Here is a 23,479-nt window from a genome sequence, read left to right on the forward strand (position 1 = left end):
TGGAGTCAGTGAAATGCTTGACAGGGCTGGTTGATGGGTTCCCAGGCAGGGAGGGCTGGTTACTGCTTCCTCCCTGCTCCCTCTTCTACACCTCCTCTAACCTCAGCATCACATCCCTCAAAATCTTGAGGTAGCTCTTCCACCAGTAAGTCGCCCAGCACTTAAATATCATCATCAGTGGTGCCATCATCATCTCCTTAAGTGGTGTTTGCCAAAGCTGGGCCTTGCGCAGGTACCGAGTAATAAGGGCCTGCTGATGAGCATTAAAACAAGACATGTACAAGGCCTTCTATTCCTCCATAACCTTATCAAGGGCAGGGCAGATAAGGTTCTGAGGATGAGGCCTGGTATCGTATTCTTCTAGCTGTTCACTGAGACGTGCAATGTTTGTGAGCAACTCAGTCAGCTGCTGTGTTGTAGGTTCACCAGGCTTAACATTATCCTCTTGTGTTGGGTGCTGTTCTTCTTGTTCTTCATCCTCCTCCAACATTTCTTCAATTGTCGGTTGCTGCTGATGTTGACCAATGATTTCTTGCAAATCTTCAACATGAACATCTGAAAATCCCGGCGCTGCCTCGACTGTGTCCATTAGTGTTTCCACCACGGACTGCCTCTCCCTGCTTGCCTCGGTCTGCTCTGCCCCACTTACCTCGGAGATAGCGAACAAAGGCTTCCATGCCTTATGCCATGCCTCAACAATTCTGTCCACTGCATTTTTAATATTTTCTTTCTTCCTAAAGTCACAAACTGATAACACTTATGGTTGCGGGGTGGTGAGGTGCTAGGAGTCAGGTCGTCTACCATCTCCTCCTCCTGGTTAGGTGGTAGAGCCTGGTCACTGTCAGAGAGCTCTGCCTCGATTTGTTGTAACTCGACTAATGAGTCTGTTTGCTGACGAAAGTCTTTATAGAGTGACCAATAGTAGAACAGTTTAACATTACTGATGAATTCGTGGTCAAGTGGCTGCAGAAGCGATGTGGTGTTAGGAGGAAGAAAGATATCTTGTGCATTAGGGTGACTGAAGTCAATGTTCTTCTCCGGCAGTACTGGTGGGCGTCAGGAACAAAGTGCTTGTCAAACCAATCGGTGCATAAAGACGTTGTAACCCAAGCTTTCTTATTAGACATCCAATAAACATTGAGCTGCGACATATTGGGATGACGGTAAGCTCTAGGACGGGCAGCACAGTTAACAACCAGGGGTTTCATCAAGAAATCTCCACTTGCATTAGCTGTGAATAAAACTGTAATCCTGTCCTTTGATGTCTTTCATCCTTGGCAATGAAAGTGGTCGTAGGTGAGCGCTTCCAGAAAATGCCAGTTTCTTCACAATTGAAGATATGATCTCGGCAATAACCACCCTCTTTCACAAGAGCTTGAAAGACAGGTAGATATTTTTCTGCTGCTATGACATCAGCCGATGCACTCTCCCCATGGTACTGGGCAAACTTGACTTCATAATGCTTCTTAAAGGCAACCAACCAACCAACAGAAGCATTGAAAGGTGGTGGAGAGTTAACGCGTTTCTTCTGTGCAACAGCTGCGTAATAAACACTCGCTTGATGCCTTATCTGTGGCCCAGACAGATTGCCTTGCTCATGGTTTCTTCTTTCCACCCACTTGTGATGGTAATGTTTTGTGATAACACGCAGTAGGTTTCGTTGTGAAAAATCGGAGAACGTCCTGTTACTAGAAAATCTTTAGAATACATTCACAGAAGCAGTTACGGCTTCCTTGTTCTTCTTAAGGGAACGTATGGTTGATTCGGGGCAGTTGAACCTGTGCATGATTTCACAGGTACGAGCACCACTTTTGATCATTTCAAGCATCTCTCGTTTCATTTCAAGGATGTACAGTAGAACCTCGATTAACTGACTTTCGGGTTAACCGTCAATCCCAAACCCCCATTTTTTTTTTTTTAACGGGGATTAGCCCACCCGGGCACAGGTCACTGACCCACATCGGGGCCTGGGGGGCGACAATGTAATAATATTAATATTGATAATAATAATAATAATAATAATAATAATAATAATAATAATAATAATAATAATAATAATAATAATACAGAACCATAAAGAAATGCAAAAATGAAAAAAATAAAGAGTGAGAAACAATGTACCTGTATGTATGTTGTGTTGTCAATAGTAAGAGAAACAATTGAGACCCTGCAATTGAGTGTAAATGAGGCAGAAAGTCAGATCAGCAACCTGGGACTTGGTCACAATTTTTGTGATGCCATATGTTCTTTGACTTTTCCATTTTTTATTCACGGTTTCTGTGCTGGTACATATTTATTTTCTAAAGTGGTTAATGTCTTAAAGCAAATTCTATTGAAATATGAATGGCAAATGAAAAAAAAATGAATAGAAGGACTTAAATGAGGTAGGTTAGGGAAAGGTATTTTGAAAATGTATGTTTTATTTCCGTAGACTTTATGTACTATTAACCGACCTTTTGGATTATCTGTCGGCCCCTTCCCCCCATATGTGGTCGGTTAATCGAGGTTTTACTGTATTTCTTCTTCTTGACCCCCTTACGGTAGTCATGCTTGGCTTGGGGCTTTCCTTCTTGACCTTCTTTACTGCCATCATTACCACCAGAACCGCTCCCGACATTTATATTACACACTTCACTCATCGTTAATACACAAGAATCACTAATACAAGAATCGCTAATACACAAGAATCGTTAATACACAAGAATCGCTATTGCACAAGAATCATTAATATACAAGAATCGCTAATGCACAAGAATCGTTAATAGTTAAACAAGAATCTCGCAAAACATTTGCACAATGAGTTATATAATCCAAGGTCACTGCACCACTCCCTCATTCAAACTAACTGTCGTAAACAAAAAAATGCTCGGCAGGTCGACGGATAACAAATGACCGTGACAATGCTTGCTGCCCACTCTCCAATGACTCGCAAAACTTGTAATGAAAATCACTATTCTTGAGAGGCTGGAAATTTTAGAAGTGAGCGAAACATATGAATTGCAAATCTAAAATTCGCTAAACTTGAGATCCTACTGTATATGATTTCATGTTTTATTACTACAGTAGACTCTTGTCATTTACGATGGATAGGTTCCAAGAAATGGTGCAAATTGGCAAAACTGCGAATAGCAACTTACATAATACCTTAAGTCACAATACTGAACTTACATTTGTATGTGGAAGTCTGGAGCTTGATGAAGTGGTGCACTGTACATAGGGAGACACCTGGTTACACAAGCATAGGTGGATCATCAGGATTACTGGTGGAAGAGTGGTGAATCAGTGGTGGTCAGTGGAGAGGCTGGTGGTAGAGTGGTGCGTGGCTGGGAGGCAGGTGCTGAGATGGTGGGTGGCTGGGAAGAGGAGGGTGGAGCGGCAGCAGTAGTAGTTGGTTCTTTCTTGAAAAACATGGTGATTGGTAGTTGTTTCCTCTTGGTTTTGAGTTCTTTAAACATTTCCTGATAGGGAAACAATACCTGGCTGATTCCTCGGACCATCTTAAGGATGTGTTCCATTGAAGGGTCATGGTCAACAATGAGTCATTCACCATCTTTACCTGACAAAATAGTTCACCAAAATTTTCCAAGCTCTAACCTTTTAGTTGTAATTCCATAATGTCTTCTTCTTCATCTTCCTTGGCATTTTTTACCAACTCTTCCAAATACTCTTCTGTAAGTTCCTCTCCATGCCCATCAGCCAGCTCTTCCACATCTTTAGCAGCCATGTCCACAAACCCTCACCACCCAAATCACGTGCAACACTCACAATGTCATTCACATCCTTTACTATGGACGGAAATTCCTTAAAGTTAATCACACACTCAGGCCATAAGGTTCGCCAACAAGTATTCACTGTCTCTGGTTTGAGTTCATTGAATACTTTACTGATGTTGGTAATGCAGTCCGCAATGCTTTACTCCTTCCAACACTTGCCAACTTCAGGGTCAGGGTCTTCATCCATGGCACTACGGATATGACCAAAAGAGCGGCGTGTATAATATGCCTTTGAGATACATTTAAATCAATTAAACTATAATTTGCTGTTTGAAAATTCACAATGTCTTCTGGTACCTAACCTGCTAATCCACAAATTATCGACACTTTACTGTATTTCCATAACTATGGTCTACAGCAGGGGTCTGCAACCCCTATTTTTCCAGAAAGGGGTATGTATGCAGCTGGCTGAGTGACGTCAAAAATTTGTACTGCTCGAAAACCATTTCATATTTCCATATTTTGTATTGCTAAAAGTAATGTTCCCTAATTTCTTTACAGAATATTTAACTAGGCTACTGGCTAGTGCTATTATTTTAATGCAGAATAAGTGTATGCTGAAAATGAAGGCTATGTTTATTATTAAATATCGGTGATGTTTATAAAAAAAAATTGACAATAGAGTCCTGCATTTTTTCACATTCTGTATGAAAGATTGTATGTCCATCTAACAATAAAAAAAATGAAGAAAATTATGTATGTCTAGCTCTGTGATAAGTCCTGCACACATCAGAAATGTTTATTCCTTTTATGTTTTTGACATAATAATAATAATTTCTTTTATTTTAATATTTTTTTTTGGCACATTCTGTACGAAAGATTGCGTGTGCATGTAACAAAGTTATACTATGATAAATTCCGAGACCACATCCATACCGAGTTACATGAAATTCCGAGTTATCAAATGGTGTTGGCTTGAGCTTGTAATGCAGACAGGCCAAATGGTGATATGTGGCCTGCCTTTGTCCTGTACCATCTTCTGTAGCAGTTGTCGCTAATTGTGACTTGTCTCCCTCCATGAAGGAGAGATTGTGCACACTTTGTACTATACAGGTAAACATCAATTTACAATCTCACTATTTACGATAATATGCTTTAACGGTGGTAATATTTTAAGGCCACTTCCCTATTTATAATAAGAAAAAATGCATTAATGATGGCCATCATCCGTCCAACCTCACTGACGCGCGGAATACTGTACAGGTATCCCTTGTTTAACAATTGGGATGCATTCCTGAAAAATTGATCGTTAATGCAAAATGATTGTTAAAGTAGGTATAACAAGAAATAATCTTCTAAACGAGGGATAACGGGGAATAATATTTGTGGAGATGGCACATAATTGTATAGCAGTCTCCAACTTGCCACCCAATAGCACTCTGAGTGGAAGAGGCTGAGTTTTGAGCTATGTTATTGTTCAACACATAATTTTGGATAGGTACTGTACCGTATATGTAATTTTATTTTATTTTATTTTATTTTTTTACTCTGTTACGTGCACACACAATTGTTCATACAGAATGTGTAGAAAAAAAAGGTTACTGTATCATAGTCAAAACCATAAAGATAATAAATATTTCTTACGTCCAATGGAGCTAGTGTGCAGATTGTGGGAGGGGGAATGGTGGGGGGAGACGACTAAAGCCTCCCCTTACATGTATGTTGGACTGGCTGGGAACGTATCCTATAGAACCCCATTTTATAACGAACTCAATTACAATATTTCGATTTGCGATTGGGTTTTCAGGAACATAACCCCATCGTAAATCAAGGTTTACCTGTACATACACCCACTACACAGTAGCATACACTGCCCACTGCTATGAAGGTGGAGGTGGGGTGGGGGATTAGTGGGTCTTATTATTGACCCAACCTGATTCAATCTGAGGTCACCCTTTGTATGTACAGTAAGTCCTCGTTTAACGTTGCCCCCTATAACGTTGTTTCGTTATAACGTCACCACTCTTTAGATACCCATGATTCCGACGTCCCGACCAATTCGTTATAATGTAGTCACTGACTACTTTGTATGGCGTATCACCCTCTGTCATCTTGGCGCGCTACGCTCTCTCAAGCGTCACAGCGTCCCCAGTCTTTATTGGGCTTCCATAGCGTACGTGCGTGCTATGTGTTTTTGCTATAAATACTGTACTGTAACCATTCAAAATGGCTTCCAAGCGGCCATCAAGTGTTAGTGATGCTAGTGTTGTGAAGAAGCAATGCAAGACCATTAGCCTTGCTACCAAAATGGAGGTTTTAAACCCACCACACAGTCGCTCCACCTCTGCCCATCAGTGAGTACAATACAAAATGATTTAGTTTATTTATCTTTTTGGATGTTTAATATATATTTTCTATAAAAATTCCATTGAATTTACGTATATGTAATGTATTTTATGGGGCAAAGGGAGGCTGGGGAGCGTAACTAGTGTATTTTATTTATTTCTTACGGGGAAAATTTATTTCGTTAACGTTATGCTTTTCAAGAACGTAACCACGACGTTAAGCGAAGACTTCTATATAGTATACGTAACCGTAATCACTTTTTATGTCTTAACACTGTAGTCTTGGCTGATTGTGAACTGGTATAGTAATATACAGTACAGTGGTCCCTCAGTTAACGAACGCCGTGGTTGACAAAATTTCGGTTAACGAATTACCTTCCATAAGAATCTTCAATTCGGTTAACGAAAAAAATTTGTTTCACGAAATCCTTACGAAAATCACATTTTGTTTTGAACATCAGCTGATAAGCTGAGGAGGTACTCAGCCAATTCAGTTATCTCTTCTATGTTTACATTCAAACTAATCACTATCTTATAAGAATTCCAGCAATGCAAATTAAATTCACCCCGGTCACTTCTATTAAATTTTATAAGCAAAAATCAAAAACTCAATCTAAAGGACATAAACTAACAATTAAATACTTCACACCACAGGTGCCAACTGTCAAACATGTCACTCACCCCTCCCTCCCTACCTCCCACCTTCCTGAGAAACGTTTGGGTAAAAAGACTAGGTTTACAGGTTTAAAAATAAATAATACCTCAGACTAAAGTTAGGATAATATAATTTGCATTGCTGAAATCCTTGCAAGACAGGGAATAATTTGAATATAAACATCATATATTTTGCACGAGATAAAATTAATCACCTGTATCATATTACAGTAGTGATTTAAGAGTTCTAGTGTATATGTACGATATATATAGTGATTTAAGGGCGATTTTAGGGGAATTTTAGGAGTGTTTCTGACTTTATGCATTTTGGCTTTACTTTGTATATACTTTTCTGTGAGCTGGAACCAATTACCCAATATCCCATTGAAACAATGGTTTCGGTTAACGAACGACCTTCTGGAACGAATTGTGTTCTTTAACCGAGGGACCACTGTTCTGTACAACACAAATTACAGTATGTGCAAAAACAGCAGCGAGCAACGAACAACCTTGCACAGTGGCAGCAGAATATGAACTAAGTGTGCAAGCCTACAGCCTAAGTTGCCCAAACAGCTAGCCCATCCACGCGCCCGGCACATGGAGATGCATCGGAGCATGATGCAATTTCTCAGAACTCGAAAAAAAATTTCCCATGTCCAGAACGGAGAGATTTTCATGTAATTTTTCTGGAAAACGCACATGATTTATCACTCGGAAACACGTTCTCATGCTCAGAGTGGAGAGAGTTTTACCGCAATTTTCCGGATCGCTCAAAATTCATTCCTGCTATTGAAGAGTCCCTTGGACCAGGGATTCTGGTTAACAGGGAGAATATTGTATGTTAGAATGAACTTAGATATATGATCAAATGTGTTTTTAACTGTTAGTGACCTCACACAACATTTTTTCAATGCAGGAGGAAAAGGTTTGCAAATGGGGGTAAGGGGAATGTGGTTTATTGTTAATGCATTGATTTACATGAAAAATAGTCAATGTTGTAAACAGTTTCATATTTGTGTTGACTTTTAGTTTACTAGTGAACTTTCTGATTTATAATTCCTTGTAAGTACAGGTACCATATCTCCCACATTTAAATTTATTTTTATGAGACGTAAATGTTCTCTTCTAGATAATATCTCAGATAGGCTTGCATTTGAGCGGTCACTCGCCTTTTAGATATTTCTCAAGTAACCACCACATTGAAAAGATTGAAAATGTCTATTTTACATTTCAAACTGACAAAAATGCCTTTGATTTGAAAAAAGAAATGGTGAGAATGTTTTTGGATAAATTATATTATCTAAGGTGTTGGTGAACCTTCGTGACTTGTAAACTCGTGTGATGTGTCTAAAGTAGCCAGGACATTGATATGTTTTGTGGACTGTCCTAATTTGGTCTGTCTTTCTCAATGCTATCTTCATTATACTGTATATGAATATTGTTTTATATATTTTATTAAAAGATATAGGTATTACTATAGATTAAGTTTCTCATGAAAGCATGTGGTTAAATTTTTTTTAAGTGGTAATCTAGTATACAGTACAGCATTGCATATGCATTGGCAGATTTGGAGGGGGCTGATCCCCTCCCTTACCAACTTCATTTACATGTATTAATACTGTATTCATTTTCTTACTAGGTTAGAAGAACAGAATCATTTAGACAACTCTAACGACTCTTAAAAGTGCTGCTTCATTGAATGATGGAGTTCATAGGTTTTGAAATTGTTCTTGAAGTCAGTCAGTCAGTCACATTACTGACCTCTTTTTCAAAATACAGTGGTCCCTCGGTTAACGAACGGTTCGATTAACAAAATTTCGGTTAACGAATTAACTCCCATAATGATTTTCAGTTCGATTAACGAACAAAACTTTGATTAACGAAATCCTTACGACAAACACGTTTTGTTGTGCGCATCAGCTAATCGGCTAGTCCGCCAATACAGTAATTGGTTCTATGTTGACATTTGTTTCCAGTGAAGTAAATATCAAGAAAGTTGGTCTCTTGAATATTTCTGCATTTTTATATTAAAATTATTGGTCATTCTGAAATTTATTTAACATATTGATAATATAGACAGTACAGGGAACAGTTTGTGTGTGCCAATCAGCTGATTGAATCACCCAACAACACTTCTCAATTTAACTTTGTTTACAATGGAGTGAATATCGATTTTGTTGGTCTCTTGAATATTTTTGCATTTTTACATTAAAATTATTGGTCATTCTGAAATTAGTCAACATACCTGTACAGGTATTGATAATATACAGTGCAGAAATTATTATGAAACATGAGGAAGGCATTAGAACCAATGTATTCTGTAAAGAATATGGCGTAACATCATCGACTGCCACTACAATCAGCTGTTTGATATGTAAACAAAGCTGCCGGTAATACGACATACACACCTCAAAGTTAGTTAAAATACAGTATTCTATTGTTTTTTATGTATTATTGTATAGTATTCTGTATTTAGTTTAAATTTAATGTTTTGTTAATTCTATTACTGGTATATTACAGTACTTTGTATGTACTTTTTCTGTGAGTTGGAACCAATTACACAATATTCCATTGAAATAATAGATTCGTTAACAAAATTTTCGGTTAACGAACGACTGGAACGAATTGTGTTCGTTAACCGAGGGACCACTGTACTGTAATAATGTATCTTTTTGCAGGGGTCATTGTTATTTAGCCATATTCATGGTGCACTGATCAATTTCTATGATGCGCATACTGTACTATCGATGATAAAAAAATGGTGGCCATTTGGTAATTTATTATTTTTTGGTTAGCCTAATACCACTGATCAGCGTTCCTTTTTAACTGCATGGCCTCTCATCATTCATTCAAGTGCCACACACCTAGTAGTTCTTCCATTTACACGAATTTTCATTGATGGTGACATCTTAGTAGTGAACCTTATTCTTTATCCCCTGATTTTGTTTTCTTTTTATTTCTTGTATATCTATGGTAACTTTAAAACAAATATATTATAATACACAGTACAGTATATAGGTATTTTGTTTCTAGCTGCAGTGCACATCTGTGCATTACCTTGACATTGATGCACATAATAAAATTTATTCTGCACTATGATGTTAGTTTAGGTTCAAATATGTTATAAATTATGCTCGAAATATTAGTATGTTTAACCAGGCCATCATTTTATATATATATATATATATATATATATATATATATATATATATATATATATATATATATATATATATATATATATATATATATATATATATATATATATATATATATATTATCATAATGTCATTGCAATTTGGTCAGATGCCATAATGCAGATACTTGTAACTCTTACCAAAATATATTTACTCTCATTGAGACTTGAAACTTTTGCTTTCTGCTATTTCACATTTCAATATTGTTTTCATTAGTATAGAAAGCTGAAATTATTGTCTTTAGTTTGTATACTGTATCCATACATGGTTAATAATTTTTCAGAGAGTTTGTTATCCATTGTAAAGTTAGAGTTTCTTTTATACAGTACAGTAGTATATTCCAACTACTTCTAAAAGTTAAGTATTGTGTAGTTGATGGGAAATTAAACTCAAGACAAGTGGAATGAAGCAAATTTACTTTTAAGTTCAAAAAAGGTTTTGCTTTGTTTGAAGTTGCCAGTTATTTTACTTCCAGTGTTTATTGTATATTTTGTGATAAGTAGAAGTGTACTATAATTCTCTTTCTAAGAATTTGGTTCCAAATGGCAGTCAAACCTTTTATTTGGGATCTCGCATGTCATGGACATTAGTGGTGAAATCCATCCAATCTACCCTACAGCAGTCTGCAAATAATAGTCAGAGGACGTTGGAGGACAATGAAGGTGCCTTGCAGAAGAAAATGAAGGACAAATAATGGTAAAGGCAAGATGGTTTGCAATACAGTTTCTTATGTTCTAATAGTGGTTTTCTTCATAAGTAACCCAGGGGGGTTTGTTGTATCAGCTATTACATTAGTTGGCAATAAAAGAGGAATAGAAATAATACATTGTTAGCATTTTTTACCTCAGAACTGATCATTCTGAAAGGAATAAGACTAGTAAATAAATATAATCTTGTACATACACAGTAGAACCTCTCAGTATCTCACTTTGTATGTTCACAATTCGGTAAAATGTTCACTAAATTTAAATGTGACTAAATATATCCAGTGGGGCATAAAACCTTTTCTCAGTGTGGGCTAACCATTAACATTGGGTCATGCGAGGTATCGGTATCATTTTAAACACTGTTGGTGACAGATCAAATGAGGTTCATGATATATGTCACTGGTAGTGAGAGGGGGATGTCATTATGATATTTACTGCCCTATGTTCCTTGGGTATCCATCAACACTTAAGACCATTGGTGATAGATCAAAGGAGGTCATAACATGTCAACAGCAGTGAATGGAGGTACCGTGGGGGCAAGGGGTGATATGTTGCCCCTTGCCCTTTCTGCCATGAATATGTGATGTGGTTCACTGCACCCTATACACTATTAAATTTTAGGGTTAACATTGGCTTAAGCTCTATTAACACTTTAGCGTGGCCGATAACGAATATTTTGTCATCCAAAATCTCCTATTAGCGTTCCAATGACGAAAATTTCATCGATTTAAAGAACTCGCTAAAAATCTATTTTTCGCTTGATTTTCGTGGTTCAATTCTCAAAATGCACACCATTGTCTGTCCATTCTTGTCTCACAACTATAGTGGACATGAGGTATCGGGATAACCACCCTGTGGGCCTGCAAGCACCACTGTGCTCCAAGGATTTGCAACGCCCCAGAAACTACCTGCTCCTTCATGATATTTACTCGCATTTTTGCATGTTGGTGTTAGAGCAATCATTTGTGGAGAAATACACATTTAACCCTTTGCGCATGAGATAAGTTTTAAGTTTTCCAGTTCCATGATAACATCTCTGAGGCCCCCAGGGCAGGTGAGACAGCGCACGATGAATATTTTTTGTTGTTGCTTTATCAATCCCCCGGTTTCACCCCCCCCGGGTTTCACCCCCTCCCCATATATCTTTGGCTTTGTAACTGATTGCTCTTTAACATAAGCCAAAAAAAAGTATAGAGCTATTTTGTGTCACTTAATAAACATCAGAGAAAATACAACCTCACAACCTACCAGCTCAAAATTATCTGAGCCAACTTTTTGAGTACAATACACTGCTAGAAGCAGAATTTTATGAGCGCTCCACTGCAGTAATCAGATTTCTGATATAACAAATAGTTTTTATAAAATAACAAACAAATTATTCTCATATGGTAAAATAATTTTTGTTTTATCTTTTTCGATTATTTTTGTGCCTATGTTTTATATCGATATAAATTATATTGCATCTTGTAGCCAACACTATAATGAAGGGAATGTTTCTGATAAAATTTAATGTAAGTCTAGAAAATCATCCTCTTTCAGACATTTTTTTTTTAGACATTGTCAATATAGCCTGATACGGTAACGGTTTTCGAAAACTAAAACTTTCTCTGTAAATATGAAAAAATATTACATTACACAACCATCACTTCACTTCTCTATGGGCCTTGCGAGTTGTCAATTAGTTTATTTGATAAACTTATTTGCTACTATGATGCATCAAATTTGACACATTTCTGTTGAAAACTTAATTTTTGGCATCACCGTGAAGTTGGTCTTATCATGACTATGACGCCAATCGCGTCATCATGTGTGAGAGGGTTAAAAAATTAAATGCTCTTCGATGGAAAATCATGTCGGAAACAAAAAAGAAATGCAAACAATTATGCCATGATTGTCGTCAGCTGAGCATGCCGTGCCCAATTTGGATGGTGGCGGAATGTGCCCCATGGGGCCCCGAAAGTGTTAAGACCTGTACTGAAGTTGCTGATAAGTTAAATGAAGTCACTGACCAGTGTCAATGCCAATGACCAAGAGCACCACTGGGAAAAAGTGATTGCCTCTTAACTCCTCCCTGTTATACATGTGCTGTTCACTACCTGCCATGCCTTGGGTGCTAACATTGACTTCAGCACTTGTAAGACTATATATTACAGCTTACAAATGGTCAACAGTCCTGCATATTTGCCTGCTATATCTATGTCTGAGTGAGAATGAAAGATTGACAAAATAACTCCACTATCTAGGGCAGCCATCATTTTAGTATAGGTGCTCCTGTAATTAAGAACGTTCAACTTACAAGCTTTCAGAGATACAAACATTATCACTGAGGGGGGTTACCTGCCAGAACAGGTGTTTAATGTGGATGAGACTGGATTATTTTGAAGAAAATTACAGATAAAACAAACATTACCTAAGAGAAGAAGAGCGAGCCAGGTTTTAAGGCTGTATTAAAGGGGATAGCTGTACTAAATATCCGTAATCTTTTCATTTTTTACAATATGTTTGGTATCTACAAGAGTAAAGTTGGACTTACAAACATGCCTCAGGAACGTAACTCGTTTGTAAGTAGAGGAGCACCTGTATTGGTATTTGCTGTTTTATATCATTTCTGTATTTCCTCCTTGCATCTTGTCATAGTTACCTGTGTTTGTGCTGTTATATCATTATAATGACTTCATTGTCTGGGGAGTTAAGGTAGAGGATTCCTCACCCACAAACCACATCATTATGAAAGCCAGTCACCCATATGGCTGTGACTCACCCTCATCTCTTCAACATTGACAGCATCACTCTCATGGCTTGTCACTTTTCTATACTGTACTTTCAAATATGAATGGGAAATTGTGGCCTATTTTGATTTATCCTGAAATTGTGAATAAAAGCTGCAGTCACACTGGAAATCTATTGTTAACTGTACTTGAAAAGTTTCAGCAGGGACACACGGACAAGAACGTAGCAGCAAAGTATGATGCATCACTGTGTACAGTAATCTCTCCATTAGCTTGAATCTTCGCTCCCCGGAACTCTCCAATAGCCTTGAAAATTTTTTAACGTTCCGAGAAATTCCCAGAAATATCTCTGAATTCTGGGTATTTGAACGAATTTCCGAGGATTGCATCATACACATTTCTAGAAAATTACAAGAAGATTCCAAGAAAGTCTCTCCATTCCGGACATGGAAACGAATTTCCGAGAGATTGCATCGTGGGTGCCGGGTGCGTGAATGGGTATGCTCAGAGGGTTTATGAGCTACGGTTAGCCACTACTGTCATGTGACTGCATGGGATGCCTTTGGAGCAAAAAAGATCCTTGGCATCCACCCTGCTTTGGGTGCCTGGGGATGCTTTGCCACACGCGGCTAACTCGTGGTCCCATTGACTGTTTGATGACACTTGGTGGAGTGCCCCAGTCTTGGAGATCTTCGTCATAAGCACCTCTCCAGGTGCCGAGATGGAGACAAGTCTAACCGTTTCTCTTTGGTGCTGGGGGAAGGAGTGGGTAGTGTGGGAGGGTACGTCCTCTCCTTCATGGAGGAAGCTGACCTTCTTTCCAAGCTTCGAGTTTTATCTATTAATGTTTTAATGTTATTATGAAATTTCTATGCTATTTTTTATTTTTTTACCTTGCATTACAGTATTTGTTTTTAGCTTTCTAAGCTTTTAGTTTAATTCGGCGACATATGACGTAAGCTGTAATTACCAGAATCATTTAATCCTCAAAATTTAGCACATGATACTCATAATTCTTTGTCTCATGTCCATTGTACACGCTTGTTCACTCGCTGATGTTTTCACATTCAATCTGTGTTGTGCAGTATCGTACCATCATATAATCAGCCAAGAATACCGTCATAGCAGTGTTAAGATGTAAAAAGTGAGAACAGTTATGTATTCTGTACTGTACTGTACATAGCGGAGTGGACAATGTATGCTGACTGTAGACAAGTGTGTAGATGGTGTATGTACAGTATGCAGTGTGCGTACAATCCCTCTTTCATGGAAGAAGAGAAGAGTGACAGCAACATCTGCTACAGGAGAGAGATGGTACAGGACAAAGGCAGGCCATCCTGTATCACTATATTACCATTTGGCCTGCCTGCATCACAAGCTCAGGATGACAGTATCTGCTGGTGAGTACAGTATTCAGTACGGGAGTATACTGTATTTTGTTTATTACAATATATTGTACTGTACATGTACAGTAGTGTTTGAATAAATAAATACAGCTCTGTGTCTGTCTGTGCGAGATGTGTAGTTCTGTGGATGAAAAAAAAACATGTCTCCATACCTAGAACCACTGTGCACCAATTATTCCAGCTAATGGAGAGATCACTACTGTACATGTAGTATTAAGAAAACCACCAACACACTGACCATGTTATATTATTGTTTGGTACTGTACCTGTATTTGGAACATAATTTGCTTGTGTTGTAAGCATAAAATATAATGTGCCGGTACAGTTTATAAAATGTATGCCATAATTTGTGAAGTTCTGCTACTTCTCTGATTGTGGGACATGAAGTTATGGAAAAAAGAAGAATTTTGCACGTCTGTCAATCTCAAGGGTGTGTTAAAGACGAGTTAGTATTCTTTTTAAAAAAAACTTCACCAGACCCTATTGTACATGCATATAGTATATTATTCATGTACTTATATAAAAAAAATTCACTTATGATAGATAATAGTGTTGCTTTTGTTTGCTTAAGCCAAAATTTTTTTTTTTTTTTATAAATTACCTTTAACCCATGAAAGGCAGCGGACATCAAATGATATTTAGGTTTTTCACAGTATTGTTTGGGTACGCTTGTGGCTGTGTTGTTGTGTGACCACTATGAGGACACTGGTGGCTCACTCCATAGCCCCCAAAAAACATGTACTCCCAGTTCAACTCATGATTTCTTCAAGAAATTATTATTTCTCATATTTATTGACTAAATATGAATTTGTAGAAAAAGATTCAGCTTCCTAATGGTGCAAAAAAAAATAAATAAATGAATAAATAAAAAATCTCAATTAGGGCACATTTTACATTTGAACATTATCTTCGCAATTTGCTCTTATTTTCTATTTAGCGATATGTACCCCATCCTGGGCAGCCAGCACATACAAATACAGTGGTCCCTTGGTTAACGAGCACAATTCGTTCCAGAAGGTTGCTCGTTAACCGAAAAATTTGTTAACCGAAACCATTGTTTCAATGGGTGTTTGGGTAATTGGCTCCAGCTCACCAAAAATTGCCTAAAATCAACAAAAAAGGTAGTAAAGTACACTTACTTTGAGGTGTGTATGTAGAAGGCTCCTGGATGATGATGATGGGAATTAGAATGGGGGTGGAGGAGAAGGGAGAAGAGAAGGCATTGGGGTGGAAGAGAAGTCACCCATGGTGCCATTTCACCCATAAAATTTTAGTTCACTTGGTGTAATTCAAGATTATTTTCTTTAAATCAACACTGCACTGCATCTTATAGTGTCAATGTGTAAAATATATTTCAAAATGACCAATAATTTGACTGGAACACAGAAAAAAAGCATTTATGTTGAAGAGAGTCTGAAGCAAGATGTTACCTCCACTGAAAAGACACAGAGACTGATGCCTGCTTGGTGTGTTGACAGGCTGTTTGGCGTGCTAAAAACTAGTTTCCTTGTACTTAAATTATGTTAAATAATTGTTAAAATGACTAAAAAATTTGATATAAGACTTTTAAAATTATTGAATAGTACAAACTTCTTGATATTTACTAAAATAGTAAGGAATTTAAGCCCTGGAACCGATTACTGTATTGGCAGACTAATACGACAGCTAGTGTGCAAGCGAAAACATGCGGAGAGGCGCTCGTAAGGAATTCGTTAATCGAGGGAATGCTCGTTAACCGAAGTTAAGAATCTTATGGAAGGTAATTCGTTAACCGAAATTTCGTTAACCGAGGCGCTCGTTAACCGAGGGATCACTGTATACGTACCCTTTAAGGGTTAATAGATTAATTAATAAAAGATGTATGGTTTGTGAATATTTTAAAGTTGTATTACTAAAATGAACTCCAGTGATGATTAAGAGGGACCATACAGTGTTTGTATATGCAAATGGATAATTTCATAGTTTTCTCTACAAGTACAGGTTACCTTTAAAAAATTCTGTACACCCTCTTCTCGTTTTATGCAGGGGTTACGTTCTTGAAAATCACCGCTTAATTCAAAAACGCATAAATTAAACAATTTTCTCATAAGAATACATGTAAATGGTACAGGTTGGGGGAACCATCATATACCGTACTGGGTACGAACAGTGCTCTCAGTTAAACCAAGTACGCGGCCAACCTCCGACACACGCTCTCCTCTCTGAAGGCGGGAGATCACATTTAAGTTCACGTCCATTGCGATTGTTTTTCGTGCCTCTTTAGCTTTAGGTGCCCCAGAGAGGCAGATGGACATTTTCCAGACATGCTCAATGGGGAAAACAGCGTTTAACACTAAAAAGGTACATGATAAACACACAATGCAAATGAGAGCACAGAGAAAAGGTAGTGCTGGTGTGAACTGAGAAAGCAATACATTGGAAGCTTGTTGGACATCGTATTCGAGTAGTAATAATCTTTATTATTACATGATTATAATAATTATTATTATTATTATTATTATTATTATTATTAAAATCGTTGATGTTGATATGACTGCGACTTTATAATAATAATTTACAAGCACCTCACCAGGCATTACATGCGACTCCACTGCCAGGCGACCAGGTGAATACGTGTGGCAAATTTAAACTGTCTTGAGTGCGTTATTTAAAAAATAGGTGCGCGTAAATTACCTTTTGGTATTAATTGAACAATCGCGTTATTCCAAAAACGCTTAAATCAAACGTGCGTAAAATGCGAGTTACAGTACTGTACGTATATATAAAATCCAGTAGTTTAGTAAAATACATTCGTATAATTACATATGCAAGTTCTTGATAATTGTAGGTTTTTCAATGAAGTGAAGTCTGTTGTAATACAGGACAACGTACAATATAGCACATCTCAGAGGAATGATTTTTCCTGATGTAAGTGTGTAAGGCGTCCTTGTTTATTTCACCAATTTGTGAACTTTAAGGTTCAGTCCGTATATGGCGGCGTATAAGTCGACCCCCCTTTTCAAGCAAAAAAATTTGGTCATAGAGGTATACCTACCATATAAGTCGACTCCCCAACTCCAGCAGCTGTCCAGTGTTGTGAAGGACCAAGTCAACCATCAACACACATACATAAACAGGTAAACAGTCAAACAAGCCACTCTATACATGATGTCACACACAACGTCATTAGTGACTGACCCAACAATCACAACAACACTGAACTCAGTTGACTTCCTGCTCATTCCACCACAGTCCATACACAGCCATCACTAACAAAAGGTGTTTAAATAAAACTACTGAGTAAAACTTTATTTCATCCATAATATAAATAGAGCAATTATATTAAAGGTAAATATGAAGGTTGTAATACGAAATACTCTCACTTACGGTCATGATTTTAGAGGTCATCATTTTATATCCATCGTATAAGTCGACCCCCAACTTTGGACATTAAATATTTGGCTTCAAAGGTCGACTTATACTCTGCCGTATACGGTAGTTCTGCATGATTTTTTGCAGTGCAAATGTACCTTATGTGTGCTACAGTGATAGGTGTGGATGTAACAGTGTTCCAGTTTGATGCTATTACGATGTGTTACCTCAGACTATCAATCAGTACCTTCCTCATATCAGAGGGTTGGCAACCACAGTCCTCCACTCTAATGTCTCTGCCTCCTACCCTCACCTTTGCCCATTAATATTTCTGGTATTGTCCCCTCATCCCTAATTTTATTATCAAAGTACCCCTATAGTACTGCATCCCATTTTTCTTTTTCTGTACATCTTAGGTATTTCTCTTGAAGTGATTGCTAACTTTTGTACTTCATTTGTTTTCCTGCCAGTATAATTTATTCATAAAATTTGCCTGTAATAACGACATTTCTGGTGTCTGCTGAAAGAGTCCACACTTCTCACCCATACAACAGTATAGCCTTTCAACATAATTTTTCTAAAATTGAAGTTAATGATACTTTTCATTCGGTCTTTTAGGTTATTAAATGCTGTGTTTGCTTGACCTATTCTTATGATTTCTTTCACACATCTGCCATCACAGCCTAATGTTATATACTTCCGAAATACAAAAAAAATTCTACAAGTTTTAGTTCCCTGTTGCTTACCAATATTTTTTTTAGATTTATTTCCAGTTTGAAAGCAACCATTAGTTTCGTCTTTGCAGCATTAACTCTTAGCCCACATTTTTCACCTTTTACAGTACAGTACACTAATCTGTTAACCAGTTTTTGTAATGCCTCTTCACTATCCATGATAAGAGCAATATCGTGTGCATAGTATATATTTAATATTACTTTACCATTACCTTTTACTGTATGCCTTCATTGTCACTTATAACTTCTCTCATTAAAGATTCTAAGTATATATTAAACACTATTAGAAATAGAATACAGCTTTGTGATACTCCCTGTCTAACTGTGAAGCAATTAGTAAGTTCATTATTTACTAACGCTGCAGCCTTCTTTTTTTCCACGACCTCTATAATGAATCGGCTGCTTGTGCAATTAATCAGGCCGTTCACATATATTTATTATTTAGGTTTAAGTAACGAAACCCAAACGGTAGTTCCTTTTTTTATTATAAAAGGGTTGTATATATATATTTCCTGAGTGTAGATCGACCGTAAGTCCCACTGTATAGGAGTGAATGAGAAAGGGACGGCGTTTATGTATTATAAACGTTAGGTCACGTCCTTACGATATAAGTTGTTGTGAGCGACTGAAGAGTGAGGGCCTCGCTGTGCGGGCTTACAGATATGCTGACTACGGGTCACTCCCTCCTGGGAGAGTTGCCCGCTCACGTGTACAACTCATGTCATACTCATAGACAGTGGAAAGTTACAGGGTGGTGAATCTGAATATAATATCAGATGTATTGACCCATTTATATAATATGTTCTGTTGATGAGACAGGGGCCCATTACAATAAGTCTACTGTGTTTTACCTTATCAAAAGCTTTTTCAAAATCAGCAAAGCAGATACTGTATACAATTTCTTTGGACCTCTAAAGACCTTTCACTCAAAATTCTCAAACCAAATATAGCTTCTCTAGTTCCTTTTCCCTTTCTAAATCTATTTTTATCTTCAGATAATTCACTGTCTATTCTAAATTTTTTCTACTTTAAATTATGTTTCTAAACTTGGTAGGCTCATTGTTCTAAACTGGGTACACTAAGGCTTCTGGCTTTTTAGATAATAATACAGATATTGATTTTTTTTAAAAGACTGGAAAGGTCTCCTTTGAAGTATAGTGGATTAAGTATTTTAGTCAAACTTTTGATCCCATTCTTGTCTATTTGTATTATAAATTCTGCTGAAGCTGATCAACCACAGAAGCTTTATCATTTTTCATTTAACTCACAGCTGCCTCAACATCTGATAAAAGAATTAGTAGTTTGATCTTTATTTCCTTTTCGTTCCTTGCCTCCTCTCTGTCCTTATCATCAGAGCGATCCTGAGGGGGTGGCGAGCCTGGGCAGCCGCCCCGAGCCTCGCGCTTCCAGGGGCCTTGCACTCTCCCGGTTAGTAATTATACAGGTCGAATGCAACACACAAACTAATATGAGAAGTCTGTACTGATTAGAAGCATTTTAGTGAAAGACTAAAATCTCAGGAGTCATCAAATGAACACTTGTTCAACCTTAACCAAATGGATGGAACTGAAAAGAAGGTTGTGTTCAATGAATACAATACAGTAAGTAATATCTCCATTAGCCAGAATCCCTCAAATCCGGAACTCTCCTATAGTTGGAATTAAAATTTTCTTTGAAAATTGTTTCCAAAGCCAGAATTTTCTGGAATATTTCAGCTTTGGGAACAATTTTCTGAGGGGCACATTTTCTGGAAAATCTCAGAAAAAATTTTCCCAATACAGTGGTCCCTCGGTTAACAAACGCCTCGGTTAACGAATTACCTTCCATAAGAATCTTCATTTCGGCTAACGAAAAAAATTTGGCTAACGAAATTCTTACGAAAATGTTTCGACATGCTTTGGCTTGCTCACCATCTGGAAGATTAGTCCGCTAATGCAGAAATCGGTTCTAGGGCTTACATTCGTTAAAATTGGAGTAAATATCAAGAAGGTTGTACAGGTACTATTCAATAATTTTTCAAGTTTTATATTAAATTTTTTAGTAATTTTAACACTTATTTAACATAATTGCAGTACAGGGAACTAGTTTTTGGTGTGCCCATCAGCCACTTCACTCACCCACCAATGCCTCAGTTTGTATCTGTTCAGTGGAGGAAACATCTTGCTTGTGGGTCTCTTGAACACACAGTATTTTTACATTTTTGCGGTACAATTATTGGTCATTCTGAAATTTATTTAACATATTAACAATGTATAGTGCAGTGCAGTGTTGATTTAAAGAAAATAATCTTGAATTACACCGAGTGAACTTAAAATTTTATGGGTGAAATGACGGCATGAAGCATGGGGTGATTTCTCTTCCACCCCCACTTCCTTCTCTTCTCCCTTCTCCTCCACCCCACTTCTAATTCCCATCATCATCAACCAGGAGCCTTCTACATACACACCTCAAAGTAAGTGTACTTTACTGCATTTTTTTTTACTTTGTATGTAATTTTCTGTGAGCTGGAACCAATTACCCAAAATCCCATTGAAACAATGGTTTCGGTTAACGAACGACTTTCTGGAACGAATTGTGTTCGTTAACCGAGGGACCACTGTACAAATAAATACACGTAATGAGAAAATTCTCTCACAAATAATCATAAAAAAAAATATTAAAAATGTTGAGTCTACCCTCAAGTCTACTCGGTGCTTTATTAATAACAAAGCACAGAATGGAGTTCAGGGTCGACTCAACATTTTTAATAAAAAATTTGATTATTTGTGAGAGGATTTTCTCATTATTTATTTGTATCACACACATATACAATACAGGTAAAGGAAATTACTGTCTTTAGAACGAATGGCTCCCTGTCCTGGCCACGAAAATGCCAGTTACTTTAAAACTACCTGTTCCCTTAGACATTCTTGGATACATCCAGAGTGTCATCCGTGAATAATAAAGGACCGCGAAATAAAAAATCGCGAATTATCCAGGCGTACTGTACTGTACTGTACAGAGATGCTTGGTGTATTGTTCAAACTATGTATTTGCAATTATCATCTTGTTTTCTTTACAGAAGTCAATTGCTCTGCCTTCTTCTGTGTTTCCATCCTCTTACAATGTCTCACTTTAAAAAGCTGGTTTTCCGGCATCTTTGTGGTGTAGATTAATACAGTATAACCTTTTTCTTCTATATTTACAATTTCTTTTCGTTCTCTCTCCCCCCCCCAGCTCCGTTGTGGGTCGTTTGACCTGTGCCCAGGCAGGCTAATTCCCGTAAAAAAAAAAAAAATTCTTTCATTTCTTATTACCCAATCCATGCTGCCCTACTTCTGTTGTTTCTTTCCCAACTTTTGTGTTAAAATCGCCCATTATAAACAGACATTCAATAAACTTCATGGTGTCTTTTGCTTTCTTCAAATCTTCATAACATTTTTATAAGACTTCAACTTCACTATCATTTGTTGGTGCATAAACCTGTACTTTACCAAGTCATGGGTTTATCATTAAAATTTACAAAAAAAAAAACTCTGACACTACCCAATATCCCTTTTCATTACTGCTCAACTAATGGTTTACAAGAATATCAACACCTCTCTCATGCTTTTCACCACCTGAATATATGAAGTAAAAAGTTTCACTGCTAATGCTTTTTGAACCTATCCATCTTACTTCACTTAATCCCAGAATGTCCCACTGCAGTCTTTTCATTTCCCTATAAACATTTATATACTTACCACCCTCATATAATTTCCTCACATTCCATGTTCCAATATTGGTTTTGTGCTTGTTCATTATTAAACTGTCCGTAGTTGTGTTAATGTCCAAGGCTTTCTTTTGTTCGGACAATACTTGCTAACTCGGCACACTGCCTGCAAGCACAGGAGGCAACGCAGTTTGGCCTCAAGGTGACGACGATTCAAAAGAAATGCCCAAAAATCTTTTATTGTGTCTGTCCATGGTTATTCAAGGGCAACAGATGAAGTTAACAAGAATGGATGCCCTAAGCCTTTTCTCATCAGGAGACTAATTAACCCTTTTGCTGCCATTTCCTCACTTACCATTTTATTATGGCAACTGCCAAATGATTTTATTCAGCTAGAGTAACCTCTTGCAGCCAATGGGTTAAAAGGAGAAAAAGTTGGAAATGAACTATGGGGTGTAGAGGTCATTCAAACTGCACTTTGGTAAAGAACCAACTCATCACCTATAAATATTTTGTGTGTTTTGCGATAGTCCATTTTCAATCTCCTCATTTGAGGTTACAAAATGGGAACTTTATACCCACATCCCAGATATTTGAAAGTGGGTCGTTCAAGCCGCCACTCTATGACAAGGGAATGAAAATTCGGCCACTAGATGAAGTTGTACCTTATGGGGGATCTCAGACTATCAATACGCTTTATTTTGGTTATTTGGGTCTTGGGGTGTTCACTTCACAACATGTCCTCATGTTAGATGGTATAATTTTTCATGATATGTCAAATTCGGCTGCTACAGTTTTTTCTGGCTGTGGCAGAATTGCATTTCAAATTGTTCTGTAATATTTTGAAATTTTGAGTTTTGATAACACAAGCTATTTAATCCATTTTATAAATTACTGAAGGTGATGGGCTATTACAGTCATTTAAGGCTGTAACAGCAAAATTCAGCAGATT

General features: G+C 37.3%; 1 protein-coding gene across 3 annotated transcripts in view; it reads left to right on the top strand.

The window, feature by feature from the left end:
• LOC121863417 (tRNA (uracil-5-)-methyltransferase homolog A-like) overlaps nucleotides 1-23,479 on the top strand; it is a 75,753-nt gene that overhangs the window by 48,392 nt on the left and 3,882 nt on the right. The window contains exon 16 of one of the 3 annotated variants that reach the window (XM_042362075.1): nucleotides 10,529-10,605. The exons of the other annotated variants lie outside the window; for them this stretch is intronic. Within the exon in view, the coding sequence (XP_042218009.1) occupies nucleotides 10,529-10,603 (75 nt within the window). The 3' untranslated portion in view covers nucleotides 10,604-10,605. The remainder of the gene's footprint in view (nucleotides 1-10,528; nucleotides 10,606-23,479) is intronic. 3 annotated transcript variants of the gene reach the window in all.

The sequence above is a fragment of the Homarus americanus genome, unplaced genomic scaffold (assembly GCF_018991925.1).
Source record: "Homarus americanus isolate GMGI-L3 unplaced genomic scaffold, GMGI_Hamer_2.0 scaffold19518, whole genome shotgun sequence".
Taxonomy (NCBI): domain Eukaryota; kingdom Metazoa; phylum Arthropoda; class Malacostraca; order Decapoda; family Nephropidae; genus Homarus; species Homarus americanus.